This window comes from Xyrauchen texanus, chromosome 34 (genome assembly GCF_025860055.1).
Source record: "Xyrauchen texanus isolate HMW12.3.18 chromosome 34, RBS_HiC_50CHRs, whole genome shotgun sequence".
NCBI lineage: Eukaryota > Metazoa > Chordata > Actinopteri > Cypriniformes > Catostomidae > Xyrauchen > Xyrauchen texanus.
Genome location: NC_068309.1, coordinates 10,747,077 through 10,765,342, shown reverse-complemented (window position 1 = coordinate 10,765,342; position 18,266 = coordinate 10,747,077). Strand labels below are relative to the sequence as shown.

Sequence of the window (18,266 nt, the reverse complement as noted above, 5' to 3'; positions counted from 1 at the left end):
TGTATGCATTGTGCAAGGCAGCAGTGTGCAGTCTAAATTTGTTCTGTCAACCTGGCGCTGATAATAGATAATATGTGTCTGCTGATTCTGTTTATTAAATACATATTCCATTGTCCTGAAATGAAAGGGTTAGATCTCCCAAAAATGAAAATTATCTCATCATTTACTCACCCTAATGCTATACCAGATGTGTATGACTTTCTTCTGCTGAACACAAATTAAGATGTTTAGAAGAATATTTCAGCTATATAGGTACTCACAATGCAAGTGTATGGGTACCAAAATTTTTAAGCTCCAAAATGCACATAAACACAGCATAAAAGTAATCCATAAGACTCCAGTGGTTAAATCTATGTCTTCAGAAGTGATATGATAAGTATGGCTGAGAAACAGATCATATATTTCAGTCAGCTTTTACTATAAATTCTCCTCACTGCCCAGTAGTGATATGCACGAATAATCTGAATCACCAAAAACAAAAGAAAGTGAAAGTGGAGATTGATAGTAAAAAGGAACTTCATTATTTATCTGTACGTGACAACACACACACAAAAAACACGCTACCCATTATTTAAAAAACACATCAAAGATTATTCTACCACTCTTACCGTGACCTGAAATTGACCTCAACAGTGAATTTAAAGTTCTAAGGAATTTCATCTGCTCACTGCATCTAAGCCAATTACAAACAGTCACATCGTGCAATAGGTCAAGATGTGTCTGTTGATTGCACAGTTACTCTCAGCAATGTCTTCAAACCTCATTTTGCCAGCAGAATGAACCTGCCATCAGTCACTGATCTATGTAACACATTGACAGTCTGTTAGTTCACTTCAGTCTGATTTACAGTAGACAAGCATCATTGATGAAAGAAAATAAATCACTGTGTGAGGCTAGGGCCGTAAAGTCGTTTGTGTAAAGGATATTTGTCTCATTTTAAAAATGGTGCTCTTAATAATAACAATAATAATAAGATCAAACCTTACCAGTGCTGAGCTAGCTGACAATGTTCTACTGTTCTACTTAGCTGATTGCGAGTAATACACTCTGACCTACTGCAAGACATATTGCAGATTCTTTTTAAAAGCAAATGCTAAAAGATAACAGATCACTTCATTATTCTTAAGTAAAGTATTAATATAATTTTTGCACATATTTAGGTTTAGGTTTATCCTGGACTCCCCATGCCCCTAAACCAATCATTCAGAAACTTTGAAAACACTCATAGTTACAGCTACAACATTTGACACCATATTCCTGTGTAGTTCAATAATCCTTCAGTGTAGGCCAAAATAGAGACAATAATGACCAAGGTTATAAAAAAAACAACAACAAGATTTTCTGAGAAAGCTCTTAGTCTAACTCACTTCTTCCAATTTTATGAATGGGCACTCACGTCTAGACTTGCACCTTCTATAAACAGACGTGTGCCGTGTGCCAAGAAATGTCGGCTCTCAGACCATGTCAAGTGCATGTATCGTATTATAGTGGGAGGAGTGTTTTAATGCAGGTCTTTCCCACTCTAGAGCTGTTTAATGAGGGAAAAGGGAAGTGTAATGGTAGTTTAAGGCATCATCACATGCCCCTTCATTTGATTTCCATTGCATTAGGCCAGCCATTGGCGTCAGCAGTCTCTTGGAAAATACAATCACAGCTGTTTTGTGTAAAAGATTGTGTATGTTTGTGTGTGTTTGTGCACTATACAGCAGTGTTTTATATCCTCTTTGAATTTTATGATGCACAGTTAGTATGTTTTGTTGTATAATAAATACATCTATTACCAAAGATTACACATATCATTTGCGATCTGTGCATTGTTCTGGGAAATTGAATCATTATTATGAGTATCAAAGTCCACTTTTGAGTGTTTTTGGAGTGAGAAGTCCACTTTGATGTATGGTGTATCTTTGATGTATACACTACACAGACAGTGTATAGTTTAAACCAACCATTATCAAAGATTACAGATGTCTGCAAGTTGTTATCATCAAGCATATTAGCTAAACCAATAGACAAAAAAATGGGTTTTGTTCACTTATCAAAACACTCTTTTTATTTTGTACATTTTATAAGTAACACATGCTTACAAGCAGTACTGTACAATTATGTTTGGTCAAGTTTTAAAAGCACAACATAGGCTCTGCAGGCTTGGACTTAAAAGCAAATGTGATACATCTTGTAAACGTGCCATACATCAGAGGTCTTTTATGGCATGGTCATAATAGATTTAGCTGAAGTCCCCTGATTATTGATTTAATCCATTAGATTAACATTTGTCACTAGGCCTACATGTTTCTGTGCTAAATAAATACATAAACATATGCCTAAACACCTATAAAACATAAAAAAATTGAATAAATAAAAAAACTATTCTGCTTGCAGGAGTATTAATATATATTAGTCTATCCATGAAACACAAGATTGAGGACAGTGATTGTGACTGTCAAGCTCCAAAAGTAACATAAAATTTGAGCAATATAATTACATTATTTTGAAGCCACATGACTACTCAACTTTTTACCAGAGACTATTTGGCAGAGACAGGCCACTTATATTAAAATGAATGGGATGGGAGAAATTGGAATGGCCAACGGTAAACTGATGTAGAAAGGAAGTCCCGACTTACAAGAGCCAATCACGTTTTAGATACAGACATCACCTGTCAGTCAACTCGAGAGCGTCCATGTGCATTAGATATACAAAGCCAGGAAAATTGCATGGGGGTTTTGTTTTGTTGTTATTTTTTTTTGTTTTGTTTTTGCCGTAATCTTCGTTAAAGAAGCACAATTTGTGATTTGATTGCTGATTTTACAGTTTGTTTTTTTATCATAATTTTGACCAACCGTAATGGAGGTGTACGTCTTTCCCCAATAGAGCTCAACAGTCTAGTTTCTAAATTAAAAATCCCATTCATTTTTCCCATAGACTAATTGATTTTCAATGCTAACTTATAAACCTTTAAAAACTGAAATACCGTGAGCTACGAGGTTGTTCATTGGTGGTATTTGTTTCCACTGAAGCCATCCATCTGCTTTATTTCAACCTCATTGTTAAAATTGTGTTTGATAGAGGAATTCATGGTAAACAACTACATTACCCATGGTCCATCAGAGAAAGATCTACCAATCAGAGAACCACAGCCAAAACAAACCACGAAATGTGCTTCGGAACGACAGTCTGTGAATGACGTGATCAGTCTCTCTTCACCCTTAAACTATTTATATATGTTCATATCAGAATATTTTGCAACAAACATTAAATATTTTGTTTCTATACTTATAATCAACAACCTATAATCAGTAGTTTTATATTCCCATCGTTTTTATTCAATGACGTCATTCGCAATGCTTCGCAATGTAGCTTATGCCCTCATGAAACGGTAAGTACACAGCCTTGTACCTTTTGTCTTAATGTCCAATTTTCAAATACTTTTTTGCCTTAAAACAAAGTATGTGATGTTGTGATTCACCTCGGAGCTGGTTGATTGGGTTTATGGCTTACAACTCTGTTATGAAGGATTTTATAAAAAGTCTATGGAAGAAGTGAATTGTGAAAATACTTCCAGAACCCAGAGGACTAAAAAAGTGGGCGTGCACTGTTGCACTCTATTCAAGTAGATAGGAGATAAGAGTTTTCCAAAAATTGCCACCATTGGACTGATTTGCTAGAAAGAACTGTCTTCACCTTAGAGCTCCTGGGTCTTAACACATTATAAGCGCAGCGCAGTGAGCGCACCTGACAAAGGAATAAAGGCGGAGGAATATAAATTGTGCACATTGGTTCTTGCAAATTCACCGTGGCAATTTGAATGTGATAAAAGTGAACAAGATATGAGAACAGCCCCCACCAACAATACCCATTACCTAAAAATACCTAAATACACCCCACACTTTAAGAACCACTGCTTTAAAGTCAATAACAACGGATAAGGGAAGTTTAAATGAAAATCCAGGAATTTACTTTTAAAAGTAATGGTTGAGCACACATATCATCAATCTCTGATCTTCAGACAGTTTTACCTTTCCTGATCCTGCTAGTACTGTAAACGAGGCCACACTCACTACCACAAAAACTGACACATTCTTTGAAGATCAATGACTACTATTTGAAGAATTAAATAAGCCTAAAAATTACACTACACAGCCAAATATGTGGACACCAGAACATCACACCAATACTGTATGTGCTTAATGAACATTTCATTTCAAAACCATGCACATTAATAGGGACTTGGTCCTCCTTTTGACGTTATAAAAACATCACATTTTCTGTGAAAACTTTGCATTAGTTGTTGAAACATGGCTGCATGGGTTTGTGAGCAAATTTCTCACAGTCATCATTCCAATTCCTTCTAATTTTTACTGACCTCGCATGATGCACAGGGCCATTGTCATGCCGATTCTACTGAAAATGTTTGTATAAGGGGATAACAAGGCTGTATGCTTCATTCTACCTTTAAGGAATGTGTGTAGCTGTAATAGCCAAATCTGTTAAAAAGAAAAAGGATGGCCATATTGTATTTTAAGAATGATAACTGTGTTTCATAATGAAAGAAGTTTGTGTCATGATAATTCTGCAAGATCTTTGGCAACCTTTTACCCTTGTGGGCAACATACATTTGACATGTACATTAGAAATAGCACTACAGTCTTTTACACTCATAGCTTCGTATGGTCCCTAATGGAAAGAATTTCATTCTCAGTCTGTAATGAGAAAATCTGCTTTGAATTAGCAGTAAAGGAATGTGGGTGTCCATTCAAACTGTAACCTATATCTTGTAAATCTGTCTGTGGCCTCACGTGGCTGATTTTGGAGGGCAATTCCTTTGTAATTCCAAACTCATTGCAGGAAATAATGCTGTGTATTGGATTGATGTCCTGCACATAGCCATTGGGCACAGAACTACAAGCACTCTCAATCACACTGACCCCAGCAGAAGTAGCCACGCCCCTACTTCCACTGGTCAGTCTATTGTCGTGGCCCAGGAAGTGCTGTCGGATGATTCTTCGGAAGGTAAACCTAAAGTCATATATACGGTAGGCGTATATGAACGGGTTGACTACTGAATTGGCATGTGAAAGAATAATGGCCAGATACATGATCCAGTCCATGGGACGATCGCACTGTGGGCAAAACAGTGTGAAGCTGTTAATAATGTGTAAAGGGAGCCAACAAATAGCGAAGAGGCCTACTATAATAGCCAGAGACTTGGCTGCATGGACTTCTCTTTGCAGCGTAGATCGGGAGGAAGTTCCTTCACCATGGGTGTGTCCGTACACCAACTTCATCTCCATTTGTCTCAGCTGGTGACGGGCGGCCATGAAGATCCGTGTGTAGATCGCCAGCATAGCTACCAGCGGTGTCAAAACGCAGCCGAAAAAGTTGAAATAAACCATGTAACCCATGGTGACCACCTTCTCAAACAGGCACTCCGTCAAGCCTTGAGGACAGGAGCTGTTGGTGCCGGCGGCGACATGTCGGTTCCAGCCCAGCATGGGTGTCAAGCCAATCACCACTGAGAGTATCCAACATATTGCAATGATGCCTTTGGCTCTTTGGCCTGTGACGAGGCTGTTGTACCTTAACAAGAAAAGAAAATCAGATTAAATTTGAATACATTAACAATAGTTAACTATTGTTAGTTACTAAAACATGAACATTACCTTTTTTAACATTAAAAGTTATTTTATGATTCAACATGACTTGACTTTCTATGAACAATAGTATATAGTTATAAATGAAAGGAATATTATGGGTTCAATACAAGTTAAGCTCAAACAACAGCATTTATGGCATAATGTTGATTACCACAAACATTTATTTGGACTTGTCCCTCCTTATCTTAAAGAAAAAAAAGGTTACAGTGAGCACCACTTGCAGTGGAAGCGAATGGGGCCAATTTTTGGATGGTTTAAAGGTGGAAATGCGAAGCTTATAAATTGTATGAAAGTATTACATTAATTATTTTATTATTATTTGAGCTTTAAAGTTGTTTAAATAGTCATTTTCACAGTCACTTTATGGTTTTAGGGTATGTTGACATTACATCATAATGGCAATGAAGTTGTAAAATTTAAAATAAGCTCCTGAAAAGGTTAGTAAGCATTTATCACACTAAAATAACATGCATATTGTTTATGTCTGGTGGCTATAATTTTTAAATAGTGAGTATTTTAACGTTTACGGACTGGCCCCATTCACTTCCATTGTAAGTGCTTCACTGGAACCCCAATGTTTTTTTTTTTGTTGTTTTTTTATAATAATCAAAATATATATGTGTGTCATCAACATTATGCCATAAATGCTGTCGATTTTACCCAGAATATTCCTTTAAGCTCAATCAAGAGCATTTGTGGCATAATGTTTATTACCACAAGAAATCATTTAAACTCATCCTTTGTTTAAAAAAATCAAAAAGTGCAGTTAGAGTAAAGCACTTACAATAGAATTGAATTGGGTCAGTCTATAAACATTAAAATACACACCGTTTCTTAAGTATAGCCAAAAGATATAAACATTATACAGTATGTGTTCATATGATTTTAATGTGTTAAAATCGCTTACCTAACCTTACCTGTGTAAAGTTATATCCAATATGACAATGTAACGCTAGTAAACCCTGTAATCTGGTAAATACTGTAATGTCGAAATCCCTAATTTGATCAGACTAAAAAACATCTATAATGTTTACATTTTGAGGTTAAAACTGTGTATTTTAATGTTATGGACTGGCTCCATTTACTTCCATTGTAAGTGCCTTACTGTAACCATGATTTTATAAAGCAGAAATTCAAAGACATATTCAAAGGATGTATGCTATGGTGGGGCATAACTCTATCTGCCTCAGAAGATATGTTGATGTTTCCTGAAGTCCACCCTGAAATGAGGCCTCTAACAAGAGTTGTATTCAGGGTTCCCACACATTTCAACAATGATTTTCCATGTCTTTGAACCCTTCCACAATTTTAAAATTCCATGATATTTCCAGGTTTTCCATATGCAGAGATGTGCATACTGTCTGGGCTGATAAACGTAAGCAATAGATACACACCAGCATACCTTGACATTCCTATTGGGAAATACTCATTGTTTAGGTGTTAATCCCTGATAATATCTGCCAAAGTATAAAATATCAGGATATGCTAACAAGAAGAATAAATTTCACCTATATTTTAATTAGTCTCAAAAGAATATGATGGCCGAACCTATAATCCTTTCTGTGATATATTTAGAAAATGAGAAGAGAAGGTGGAAAACATTTGAATATTAACCAAATAACAAAAACATACACAGCAGAGTGAAATTAATATATTAAAGAGAGAGTTCACATTGTTCCAAATCAATTATTTCTTTCTATTTCCATCGAACACAAAATGTTCCATGGTGACTAAGGCTAAAACTCTGCCTAACATCTCCTTTTATGTTTCAGAGAGGAATTAGTAAAGAAGTTAGGAACATAATGGTGAGTAAATTATGACAGAATTTTCATTTTTGGGTGAACTATCTCTTTAATTAAAAAATTAAAAAGAAGCATAAATATATAAAGCATACAAGCCACTGTAAAAGCATCTGTCAGAAATGCAGTTGTGCAAAATGCCATCATGGCTGCTCTCACATTTCAAACATCTCATCATGCAGACGGATCTGCAAAATGTTTCCTTTGCCAAGGGCAACAGTTGGAAATGCTGGTTGAGTGTCAATTGTTCCAAAAATCCTCTGGCTTATATCTGGCCAATCAAGAACAACAGTGGCTGCTTCATTAAACCCAGAGGACTTACAGGGCTCCAGTACTACTGGTACCTCATTCACACACCCATAGAGGCTGGAAGCCAGCAGACCTTATGCAATCAACACCTGCCAGGGTATTTGCGGTCAATGTAAGAGCAGTGTAGTTCTAGCGGGAAGACTAGCAGCTGTACATCATCGCACCATTAGCTAGGTAACTCCTAGCCAATCATGCGTCAGTCATCGCTTTATATGTCTGCTTACAATCTATCACATTGCTGTTTCAGTGTGCCAACATGGCAACCTCCACCACCCCACTGCCAACAGTTGAGTCTCGTCCTGCATCAGGGTAGGCTCCTTGCCCCTGCCTCCTATATCAGGATCTGATGGTTCTGAGTGCAACTTCTTCGGACCACCAGGTGGGGCTTACGCCAAAAAGAGACATTACATTCCTGTTTCATATTCATAAAAAAAATGTCATCTTATACTTTACTCAAGTCTGCGAGTCTTCCTGATAGAACTGCTGTTCTCACACAAATGCTTCAGAGAGCCTCAATCTAAACCACAAGCTGATACATCCATTACACCCTGTACGCAGGCGAGTGGTAAAGTTCAGCACCTTTCAGTTTCCAAAAGTGCTGCCAAGTATTATTGGAGCAGAGCAGTTTAAAATAATCATTGCAATGTTTGGTTGGAGCGCAAAATGTCCCAGGTTTAAGACCGTATTAAGGCAGACTGGGTACTTAAACAGTGCAAGTTAAAAATTTGGACACACTTAACTGAATGCATGTTTGTCATGATATTAAAGAAATAGTCCACCCAAAATTGAATTTTTTTTATTTACACACCCTCATGCCATCCCTGATGTGTATGACTTTATTTCTTCTGCCGAACACAAACAAAGATTTTTAGAAGAATATTTCAGCTCTGTTGGTCCTCACAATGCAAGTGAATGGTGGCTAGAACTTTGAAGTTCCAAAATGCATATAAAAACAGCATAAAAGTAATCCATCAGACTCTAGTGGTTAAATCCATATCTTCAGATCCAATATGATAAGTGTGAATGAGAAACAGATCAATATTTAAGTCATTTCTTTTTTACCATAAATGTCCAATTTCACTTAAAAAATTTGAAAGAATCTGAAAGTGGATATTAATTGAAAAAAACAAATACTTAAATATTGATCTGTTTCTCACCAACACATACCATATCACATCTGAAGATATGGATTTAACCACTAGAGTCTTATGTGGCCTTTATGAGATTTTTAGAAAGATTCACTTGAATTGTAAGGACCTACAGAGCTAAAATATTCTTCTAAAAATCTTTGTTTGTGCTCAGCAGAAGAAAGAAAGCCATACACATCAGGGATGGCATGAGGATGTGTAAATGATGAGATAATTTTCATTTTTGGCTGAACTATTCTTTTAAAGAGATATTAGTCAAGTCAAGTAATTTTTATTTGTATAGCCCCTTTCACAACACACATCAAAGCAGCTTTACAGAAGATCATGCATTAACAGAAGATAAAACGGTAATATCTATAATGTCATCATTGTGTAGTTTGATAAAAACATGATTGTGAGTTGTGTTTAAAAATAAGTCATTAAATAATAATTGTATTTAGAAACCCAGTGGCAAGGAACACAAAACTCCATAAGATGTCAGTTGATTAGGAAGAATGACATTCTCAGTCACCATTCACTTTCATTATATGGGAAAAATGGGCAGTAGAATTGAATGGTGACTGAGGCTGCCATTTACACATTTACAAAGTGTTCCAAAGACGAAGATAAAAGTCATAGGGCTTTGAAACAACATCAGGATGAGAAAATGATGACAGAATGTAATTTTTTTTATCCTTTGATCAAAAGGCATATGGGGGGCTTTTCCCCTTTTCTCCCCAATTTGGAATGCCCAATTCCCAATGCGCACTGGGTCCTCGTGGTGACGTAGTGACTGAGAATGAATATATGTTGCCTCCGCGTCTGAGACTGTCAGTCCACGCATATTATCACCTGGCTTGTTGAGCGCGCTACCATGGAGACCTAGCGCGTGTGAAGGCTCACGCTATTCTCCATGGCATCCACGCACAACTCACCACGCCTCCCACCGAGAGCGAGAACCACATTATAGTGACCACGAGGAGGTTAACCAAATGTGATGCTACCCACCCTAGCAACCGGGCCAATTAGTTGCTTAGGAAGCCTGACTGGATTCACTCAGCACACCCTGGATTCAAACTTGTGACTCCAGGGTGGTAGTCAGCTTCTTTACTTGCTGTGCTACCCAGGCCCCCTTATATGGATATTTTTTAAATGGATGTGTTGCATTAGAGAGTTGAAGAAATGTAGCCAACAATTGACCAACATATATGGTTACGTCTTCAAAACTGTTGCAAAATCATCCCAGGTGGCACCTCACTGATTAACTTTAGAGAATGCCAAGAGTTTGCAGAGCTGCAATTTAGTGCCTACCTTGAAGAATCTAGATAGAATATGAGATAGATTTGATTTAACATTTTATGTGGTCACTGTATACTATAAATCCAATAATAACATTTGTGCTATTTGATAGTTTTTATGACTTTACTAATATTCTAAAATGTGGAAATTGTAAAAATAAACAATAAAAATAGTATGCATGTCTAAAAATTGACTGGCACTGTATATCTTCTGTAAATGAAATTATTTAAAAGATAAGGGTGCTTATAAGGTAGTTGAGGTGACTGGCACTGAGCCAAGATGTTCTTTTACTTTGCTGTTATAAGATGCTGTATTAATACATGGTTTAGCTGTATTATAAGAAACAGTTTCAAGCTGCATTATTTCTATTAGCACCAAAATCCCTTTATTGCATGGAGAGAAAGAGCAGTTAAAAGGGAAACTACACGTATCTGAGCGATCTGTAATGCCCATTGAGCCCATCATCAAGTCATTATTAGAAGTGTAGAGGAGTCAATCAGGCTGGAGCCTTTACCCTGTTCCCAAGTATACGCAAAACACATATATACACAGATGATAGCGCACGCACAAACACACAAACTTTGATTAAATACACAAATTTACATTTACATTTATTCATTTGGCAGATGCTTTTATCCAAAATGACTAACAAAAGAAGAAAACATAAGCTAATCGTCTTAAAGAGACAGTGGTACGAAAAGTGCCATATTACAACGTTTAATCAGAATAGTATTCAAAACATTAAATATAATTTTACTTTTCTAATTAAATAAATTTATATGGTGGCACAATTATATTTTTGTCTACAAAACTAATTTCAAACATAAAGCAAAATTTTTAAGATTATGAGAAACTTTTCAGTCAAGTGTTTCAAAACTTTTGACCGGTAGTGTGCCTAATTTTATGTCATAATTTTTTCTGAAATGTTTTTGTGTTACCTTACAATAAGTTTTAATTTTCCATCTCTTATGAAAAAAAAACATGGTTTTACAACAGTAACTTTATTTTAACCATGATATTTGTAGTAAAACCATATCAATATTAGAAGACATTTTCATAAGGGCATGTTATTTTGGGTTATCAAGTAAACCATGGTACTTGTACCACAAATTAACCATGGTTTTACTGTAGTAAAACTGTAGTAATCATGTTTTGTTTTTTTGTCAGAATGGTTATAATTTGTATTACCACAGAATTGGTTTTCCTATGGTTTTACAACAAACATTAATGGTTAAAATAGATTTTCCATAGTAAAACCATGGTAAATTTTGTGGTTGCTCTGGTTTTACTACAAATACCATAGTTGAACTATGGTTACTGTGGTAAAACTATTTATTTTCAGAAAATAAATTATTACCCTTTCCTCTAAGGAGTTCCATACCAAACAGAACTGCAAGAATTACAAAAACAAGTTTCAAACACTATCCCTTCTTCCATTGTTTGGCCCAGCAAGAAGACTCAAACTCACAACATTGGTTGAGCCAATTTTGTCAATGAGATAGTTTACCAAAAATGAAATTCTGTTGTTATTTACACATCATCATGTTGTTCAAAACACATCTGAATTTCTTTCTTCCTCGGAAGAAAATAGATTTTTGCTAGCCTCGGTCACCATTGTGCAACTGCCCTGCCCATGACAACATCCGGCCGCACTTGTAAGGTATTATAGGAGATTTAAAATGTATGATTTTTATTTGTATAGCGCCATTCACAGCACATTGTTTCAAAGCAGCTTTACAGAAGTTAAAACTGTAATATCTATAATGTCTTAGAGTCATCATTGTGTACCTCTGTGTTCCACGGACGAAAGAAAATCATTAAGGTTTGGGGCAAATCTATGTGACTTATTGTAATTTGTTCTCAAAACAACCATGTGATAGTTAATCCTCTTGCTAAAAGTCCTTTTTACCTTCAAGGTTCACTCACCTCAACGGGATTTTGATGGCGATGTATCGATCCACAGCAATGGCCAGTAAACTGAAGATGGAGCTCTGGGTGAGTACCAGTACGAAGCAGGCGATGAAGAGACATCCATGAAAGTGGCTACAGAAGCCTATGCTGATGGTGACCGCAAAAGGTATGGCCAGGAGTCCGACCGCAATGTCCGCCACTGCCAACGACACCACGAAGAAGTTGGTGATGCTCTGGAGGTTAGTGTTGAGGAAGACGGCCCAGCATACTAGAACATTGCCCACAACGGCCAACACCGCAATCAGCAGCTCGAGAACAATGTAGAAGAGAGAAGACATGGTGCCATCAACCAGTGTGAAAGGACATCTTCAGGGACACACATAGTTGTGTTGTTGATAATTGCTCAGTGGGACTTCAATCAATGGCTCTTGTAATAGGTGTGAAGAAAAGTCAATCCAACCAAGCCAATTCTTACACTCAGCAACTATCTCTTTTTCTGGTGAGAGGGTGGTCAGAAAGGTCCTAGCACCAGTTGTTTGGAGGTCACTTTTGTTACTTTAGGGTCAGTGATGAAATCCCTCCTTGAATCTTGTTTCACCCATTTACCGGTCTGTCCCTTAGGACCAGCACACTTCCAATTGAAAGTTTTAAAGGAAACAGCTGCTAGAATACGTGGAGCAGCTATCGTACACATTCACTGGGACTTACCCTGCAAAGAGAACAATCATATCGCACAATAAAAGATCAGCCAGGCCAAATCCAACAATAAGGTTTTATTTTAAGAAAGACAAGTACTAATGAAATATTTGCACACGTCTATTATTTATCACAAAACCCGGCCAACACTTCCTCCACCAGTTTCTAGGATGTGTACAGTTGACTTTGCAAAGTCTTTGCTATTATTGGCTTAGATGGTTAGAACAAGTATTATTTTGTTCCTATTCACATGACTCTGCTTTCATGTTCCATGGGATTCTTGGGGGATACACTCAGAAATGAAGTCTTTCGTTTTTGTCAAATAAATACATTTTAATTATTCTAAAATCTTTTATTCTAACAGTGGTCAAATTGTAACAAAAAATTCAAGGGGGATGGTATTGTAAAATAATGTATTTTGTGTGTGTGTGTGGGGGGTGTTAATTATTAGAATTAGAAATCTTTTAAAAATCATGTTTGCATCATTGTGTCATGTAATCACTGGTAGAGCGGGTCGGCTACTAATCGCAGGGTTGGTGGTTCGAATCCCAGCCCACATGACTCCACATGCCGAAGTGTCCTTGGGCAAGACACTGAATCCCAAGTTGCTCCCAATGGTAGGCTAGTGCCTTGCATGGTAGCTCTGCCACTATTGGTGTATGGTAACCCCTGAGGTTAGATAAAAGCGCTATATAAATGCAGACCATTTACCATCTTTGTGTCCAATTCAGTTTCATACATTTTTGGAAAAACTTTATAGCATTTTCTACACTATATATGTGTTCTCAGGTTTCCACCACATGACTTAAACAAAATATGACTTCTCATTAAAAAAATTTAAATAAATAAAAACTTCATGGTCAGTCTTGAGGGTCTAAAGGTGTCCGCTCTGTTTTATGATTTTTATGGTCAACTTAAACAACAAAATGGCAACCATGTTTGACTTTGACTTTGACTTTGATTTGGTGGACAAAGGTGTTTTTAAATATGAATTATATAATAGATCACAATTGTTTCACTGCTTTAAAAAAACAACAACAATAAAAGATTATTCTACATAAGTTTTGCCAACATTTGTTTTCCAAGAATTTCAGCTTTTAATGAGACTGACCTTTTTATATTGTCTCTCGACACCACATGACATTTTTTACTTTGAGCCCAAGAAAAAATACCAGTATGACTTTAAACTCAGAAACTGTACTCAAGTAAATGGTTTGTGTGAACTGCGTTTAAATGAGCCTCACTACATTGATCCTTATGACACATGGCCATAATAAGCACCCGTTACCCTCTGTTATTGTATTTTATGATGAATTTTGTGGAAAGAATCCACATTACGATCATGAAAACATTCTGCCACTGTCACAGACACATTTTTCTACTGCAAAAACTGAACTAGTATAAAGGAAGTTTGGGCTGTTTCTATGAAGGATGCTTAAACAGCGGTGTAAGAAAGTTATCCTACACACTTTTATTGGCGAAACCTGTAAATTGTTTGAGTTAAAAACATGTACACATTGTAACTGAACACTCGTCACAGCGATATCTTACCATATGTTCTCTTCTTTATAAAGAAAGAATATTTTCTTGAACTGTTCTCTTGGCCATTTTTTGAAAGTGTGTGAAACTTTTGAAAACTTGCATTACCTTCAGTGCATAACTTTTAATGTGAACACTAAAAAGGTCAAATTAACCCATTGCTAAATCTTGACATAAATGTTCATATTTGCCAGTGTTTAAAAAAAAAAGGGGGGGTCTTTAATATTTTCACTTGCATGATTTGTTCTAAGTAATACATGACACAGTTGATCTAAAGGGGATGGAAAGGGGGGATGGTGGTTTTACAAGGGGGATGCTTTTTGGTATATCTTGCAACAACGGAGATGCAATAAATCCCCTCGCATCAGTTTCTCTATCCTCTGACCATTTTGGGTACTGTAATTTGGTTTGTATTTCTAAGATAGTTCTTATCTTGTGTTATCTTATGTGATGAATAAATTCACAGTCAATCTTTCTCTTTATTTCGGCGTTGCTGTTAGCTTTTTATAGCCCAGCGTGACTTTGGTATGGCTGTTGACTCCCTTAAACGATATAATGACAAGCTGTTTCAAACATCCTTGTCCAATATACGTTTCAACAACTTTGCATCAGCAAGAGTTCAATTCAACAAAACACTTCCTGTACATAAATCTTAATGCATGTTGTTGCATGAGGTACTTTCCAAAAAACTTGCTAAACAGTCATTAATTATGATGTCAAGCCCATGATGTCTGGTGCTGAGAATGTACCCGGTGCTTCACAACATGCATGCCTTTGTTTTGAAGAAGAAAAAAAAGGGTGTGGTGTGCGGAAATAGTGCATTTGACAGATGCTAAGCGAGTGTGTTCTGCTCTCATTTCAAAGAGAGAAAAATTATGTTCAGGGTGAGAGGATATGATACGCACCTATTTTTGAAAGAATTGTCCCAGTCTAAATGGTCGTAACTCTTCATGCACAATAAAAATGAAGCATACTTAAAGCAATAGTTCACCCAAAAAATATTATTATTTGATTATTTACTCACAATTATGTAATCTCAAACTCAAATGACTTTCTTTCTTCTGTGGAAAACAAATGAAGATATTTTGTTGAAGATATGATGTGACATGCAAGTGAATGGTGACCAAATCTTCAAGATACTAAAAGGACAGTATTAAAGGGAGTATTAAGGTAATCCATAAAACTCCAGTGGTTTAATCCATGTGTTTTGAAGCAATCCAATATATTTTGGGTGAGTTAAGACCAAAATGTAACACATTTTTCACTGTAAATCTTGACATGTGCCGTCTCGTTGGCGATCATGATTTCAAGCTCAATTACACTTCCTAGCGACACCTAGCACTCTGCGCATGGGTCAAGCACTAGGAAGTCTGATCAAGACTGCAATGGCAAGAAAAGTGAAGTGAAAAAGGAGTTACATTTCTGTCTGTTCTCAACCAAAACCGATTGGATAGCTTCAGAAGACATGGATTAAACCACAGGAGTCATATGGATTACCCTAATACTCCCTTTATGTCCTTTTTGGAACTTGAAAATTTGATCACCATTCACTTGCAATGTATGGACAAACAGACATCATATCTCTATTAAAATATCTTTAATAGATATTTTAATAGAAGAAAGTCATAAGGGATTGAGATGACATAAAGGTGAGTAAATGATAAGAGAATTATAATTTTTTTCTGAACCATTCCCTGAATAATAGTGAGCTGCTTGCATCTTTTCTAACCTAGTCAGATATGGCAGAATGTCTCTGTGAAGATACACTAAACAGATTTCTGTTGCTTAAGTTGTTTTGCAATTTATCCAAGTGGTCTGCGTTTGGTTTGGTGGTGAAACATCGTAAGAAAGAAAGAAATCTATTGGTTGACTAGAGTAAAATTCTTTGAAGAAAATGGACTCCACAAATACCACTTGGATGAGAGCTGATATACAAGAACTTACGCAAAAGAGAAGCGCTATTATAAAAATTATCAGACATATGTGGAAGAATGCTGTTGTGACACAATTCAGCTGCAAATGGCCAGCCAATACAGAAGTGGTCATTTAAAACTAAATATCTCAACTACTCACAAGTCAACAAATTCTGAATTTTTTTATTTAAATTTATTTATTTATTTGTTTTGGTTTTTTTAAGTGAAAAACATTTATAATATAAAGCTAGATATAGAGATAGCTTGTACCCCAAAGAGCACAAATTAATTTTCTGTTTCATAATTCTGCCTATTGCTACAGTAGCCATTTCTCAAAATGTAATGCAGATGACTAGGCTGCATGTAGACAGCTGTGACAAATAACATGGACATCATTTTATTTTTCATTATCAAAATTTTAGGTTTGAATATACTGTTAAGTATGTATATTTTAGTTACTGTAACTGGTCACCATTTCTATTTTACAATTTCGAATCAACTTTTTTCTTTTCTACACTTCACACCTGCTGTGTGACGCACAGGCAAACATTTTTAAAAGTATGCTACAGATATTCCACGTTGTATGTATGAGATCATAAAAAACAAAAATAATAATGAAAATAATGCTGTTAATAATAATGTTAAATATAAGTAGTCTATAGCATGTCACACAGCAGGATACTAATATCACTAATGTTAACTACCCATGACAACCATAAATATACACACAAATTTATAAATTATAATAATCAATTCATATTCTATAATGGGCAACATAAAGGTTTCATTCAGTCATTCAGAAATAGTAACAGAATGTTACTTACTTTTAGGCATTTAAGTTGTATCATCGCTATTAACAGTAAATAAATAAATTGTTTGCATTGTAAAACAATACTTCCGTTACTCACATTGACTCTGTAGCACGTATGTTTCTGTTGTGCATCTGAATTGTACTTCTCTTTGCAAGCGTCCCATCTTTTTTGTGTTTCTAACAGCAAAACTTGATGAGTGAACACATATCGCGAGCTAGATTAGAACTCATGCCAGACAAAATAATATTAACACATATAGACTACGTTGAACGTAATAGGTCGAGAAACACGTCAGAGGTGTCAATGGCTTTGCTCTGTGGCCACTTTCATTTGACAAGAGTGCGCTTAAAGAGAGAGAGAGAGAGAGAGAGAGGAGAGAGAGAGAGAGAGAGAGAGGAGAGGAGGAGGAGAGTGTGTGTGTGTGTCGCACACGCCTTGGTCAGTTCCCGTGCTCTGATCTAATAAGGAATGTTCACAAAGAGAGGTTACATTAAATATGATCTATCCTTCCCTATAAAAGAATCGTAGGTGATAAATTCATCATAATTTCTATCACCAAGTCACCACCAACAAACACGTAATAACTGGACTGCAGTATTTAGGCTACATTAGATTATTACAGTAACTAGTATTTTGATGGAAACTCCTCATACATAAATATACAGTATATTACAGTAGCCTATGTGTGATTATCTCAGACTTCTGTTGTCTTAAAGGAATAATGTGGGTTCAACACAAGTTAAGCTCAATCGACAGCATTTGTGGCATAATGATAATTACCACAAACATTTATTTTGACTCATCCCTCCTTTTCTTTAAAAAAGAAAGCAAAGATTGAGGTTACAGTGAGGCACTCACTATGGAAGTGAATGGGGCCAATGTTTTGATGGTTTAAAGGCAGAAATGTGAATCTTGTAATTTTATAAAAGCACTTATTAATTCTTCTTTTAAAACGTGTGTATAGTTTGAGTTGTAAAGTTGTTTAAATCATCGTTTTTACAGTCATTTTAGGGTTTGTTGACATTATTATTGTCATTGCAACAAATATGTAAAATTGGCTGTAACTTCACAGATATGTTTAGTAAGCGTTTTTATCACACTACAATCATGTTAACATTCATATTGTTTATGTCTTGTGGCTATACTTTTGAAACACTGATTTAACGTTTACTGATTGGCCCCATTCAATTCCATTGCAAGACCC

At 36.0% G+C, this 18,266-nt stretch overlaps 1 protein-coding gene across 1 annotated transcript; it reads right to left on the bottom strand.

Moving 5' to 3' along the window:
• Positions 1-2,038: 2,038 nt before the first annotated feature.
• LOC127627939 (adenosine receptor A2b-like) lies at positions 2,039-17,369 on the bottom strand. Its single transcript, XM_052104563.1, has 3 exons — positions 17,159-17,369; positions 12,118-12,811; positions 2,039-5,580 (listed from the first exon to the last, which is right to left on the bottom strand). Exons 2-3 carry the CDS (start codon positions 12,438-12,440, stop codon positions 4,659-4,661), a joined length of 1,245 nt encoding a protein of 414 aa, XP_051960523.1. The 5' UTR covers positions 12,441-12,811; positions 17,159-17,369; the 3' UTR covers positions 2,039-4,658.
• Between the last annotated feature and the right edge of the window lie 897 nt (positions 17,370-18,266).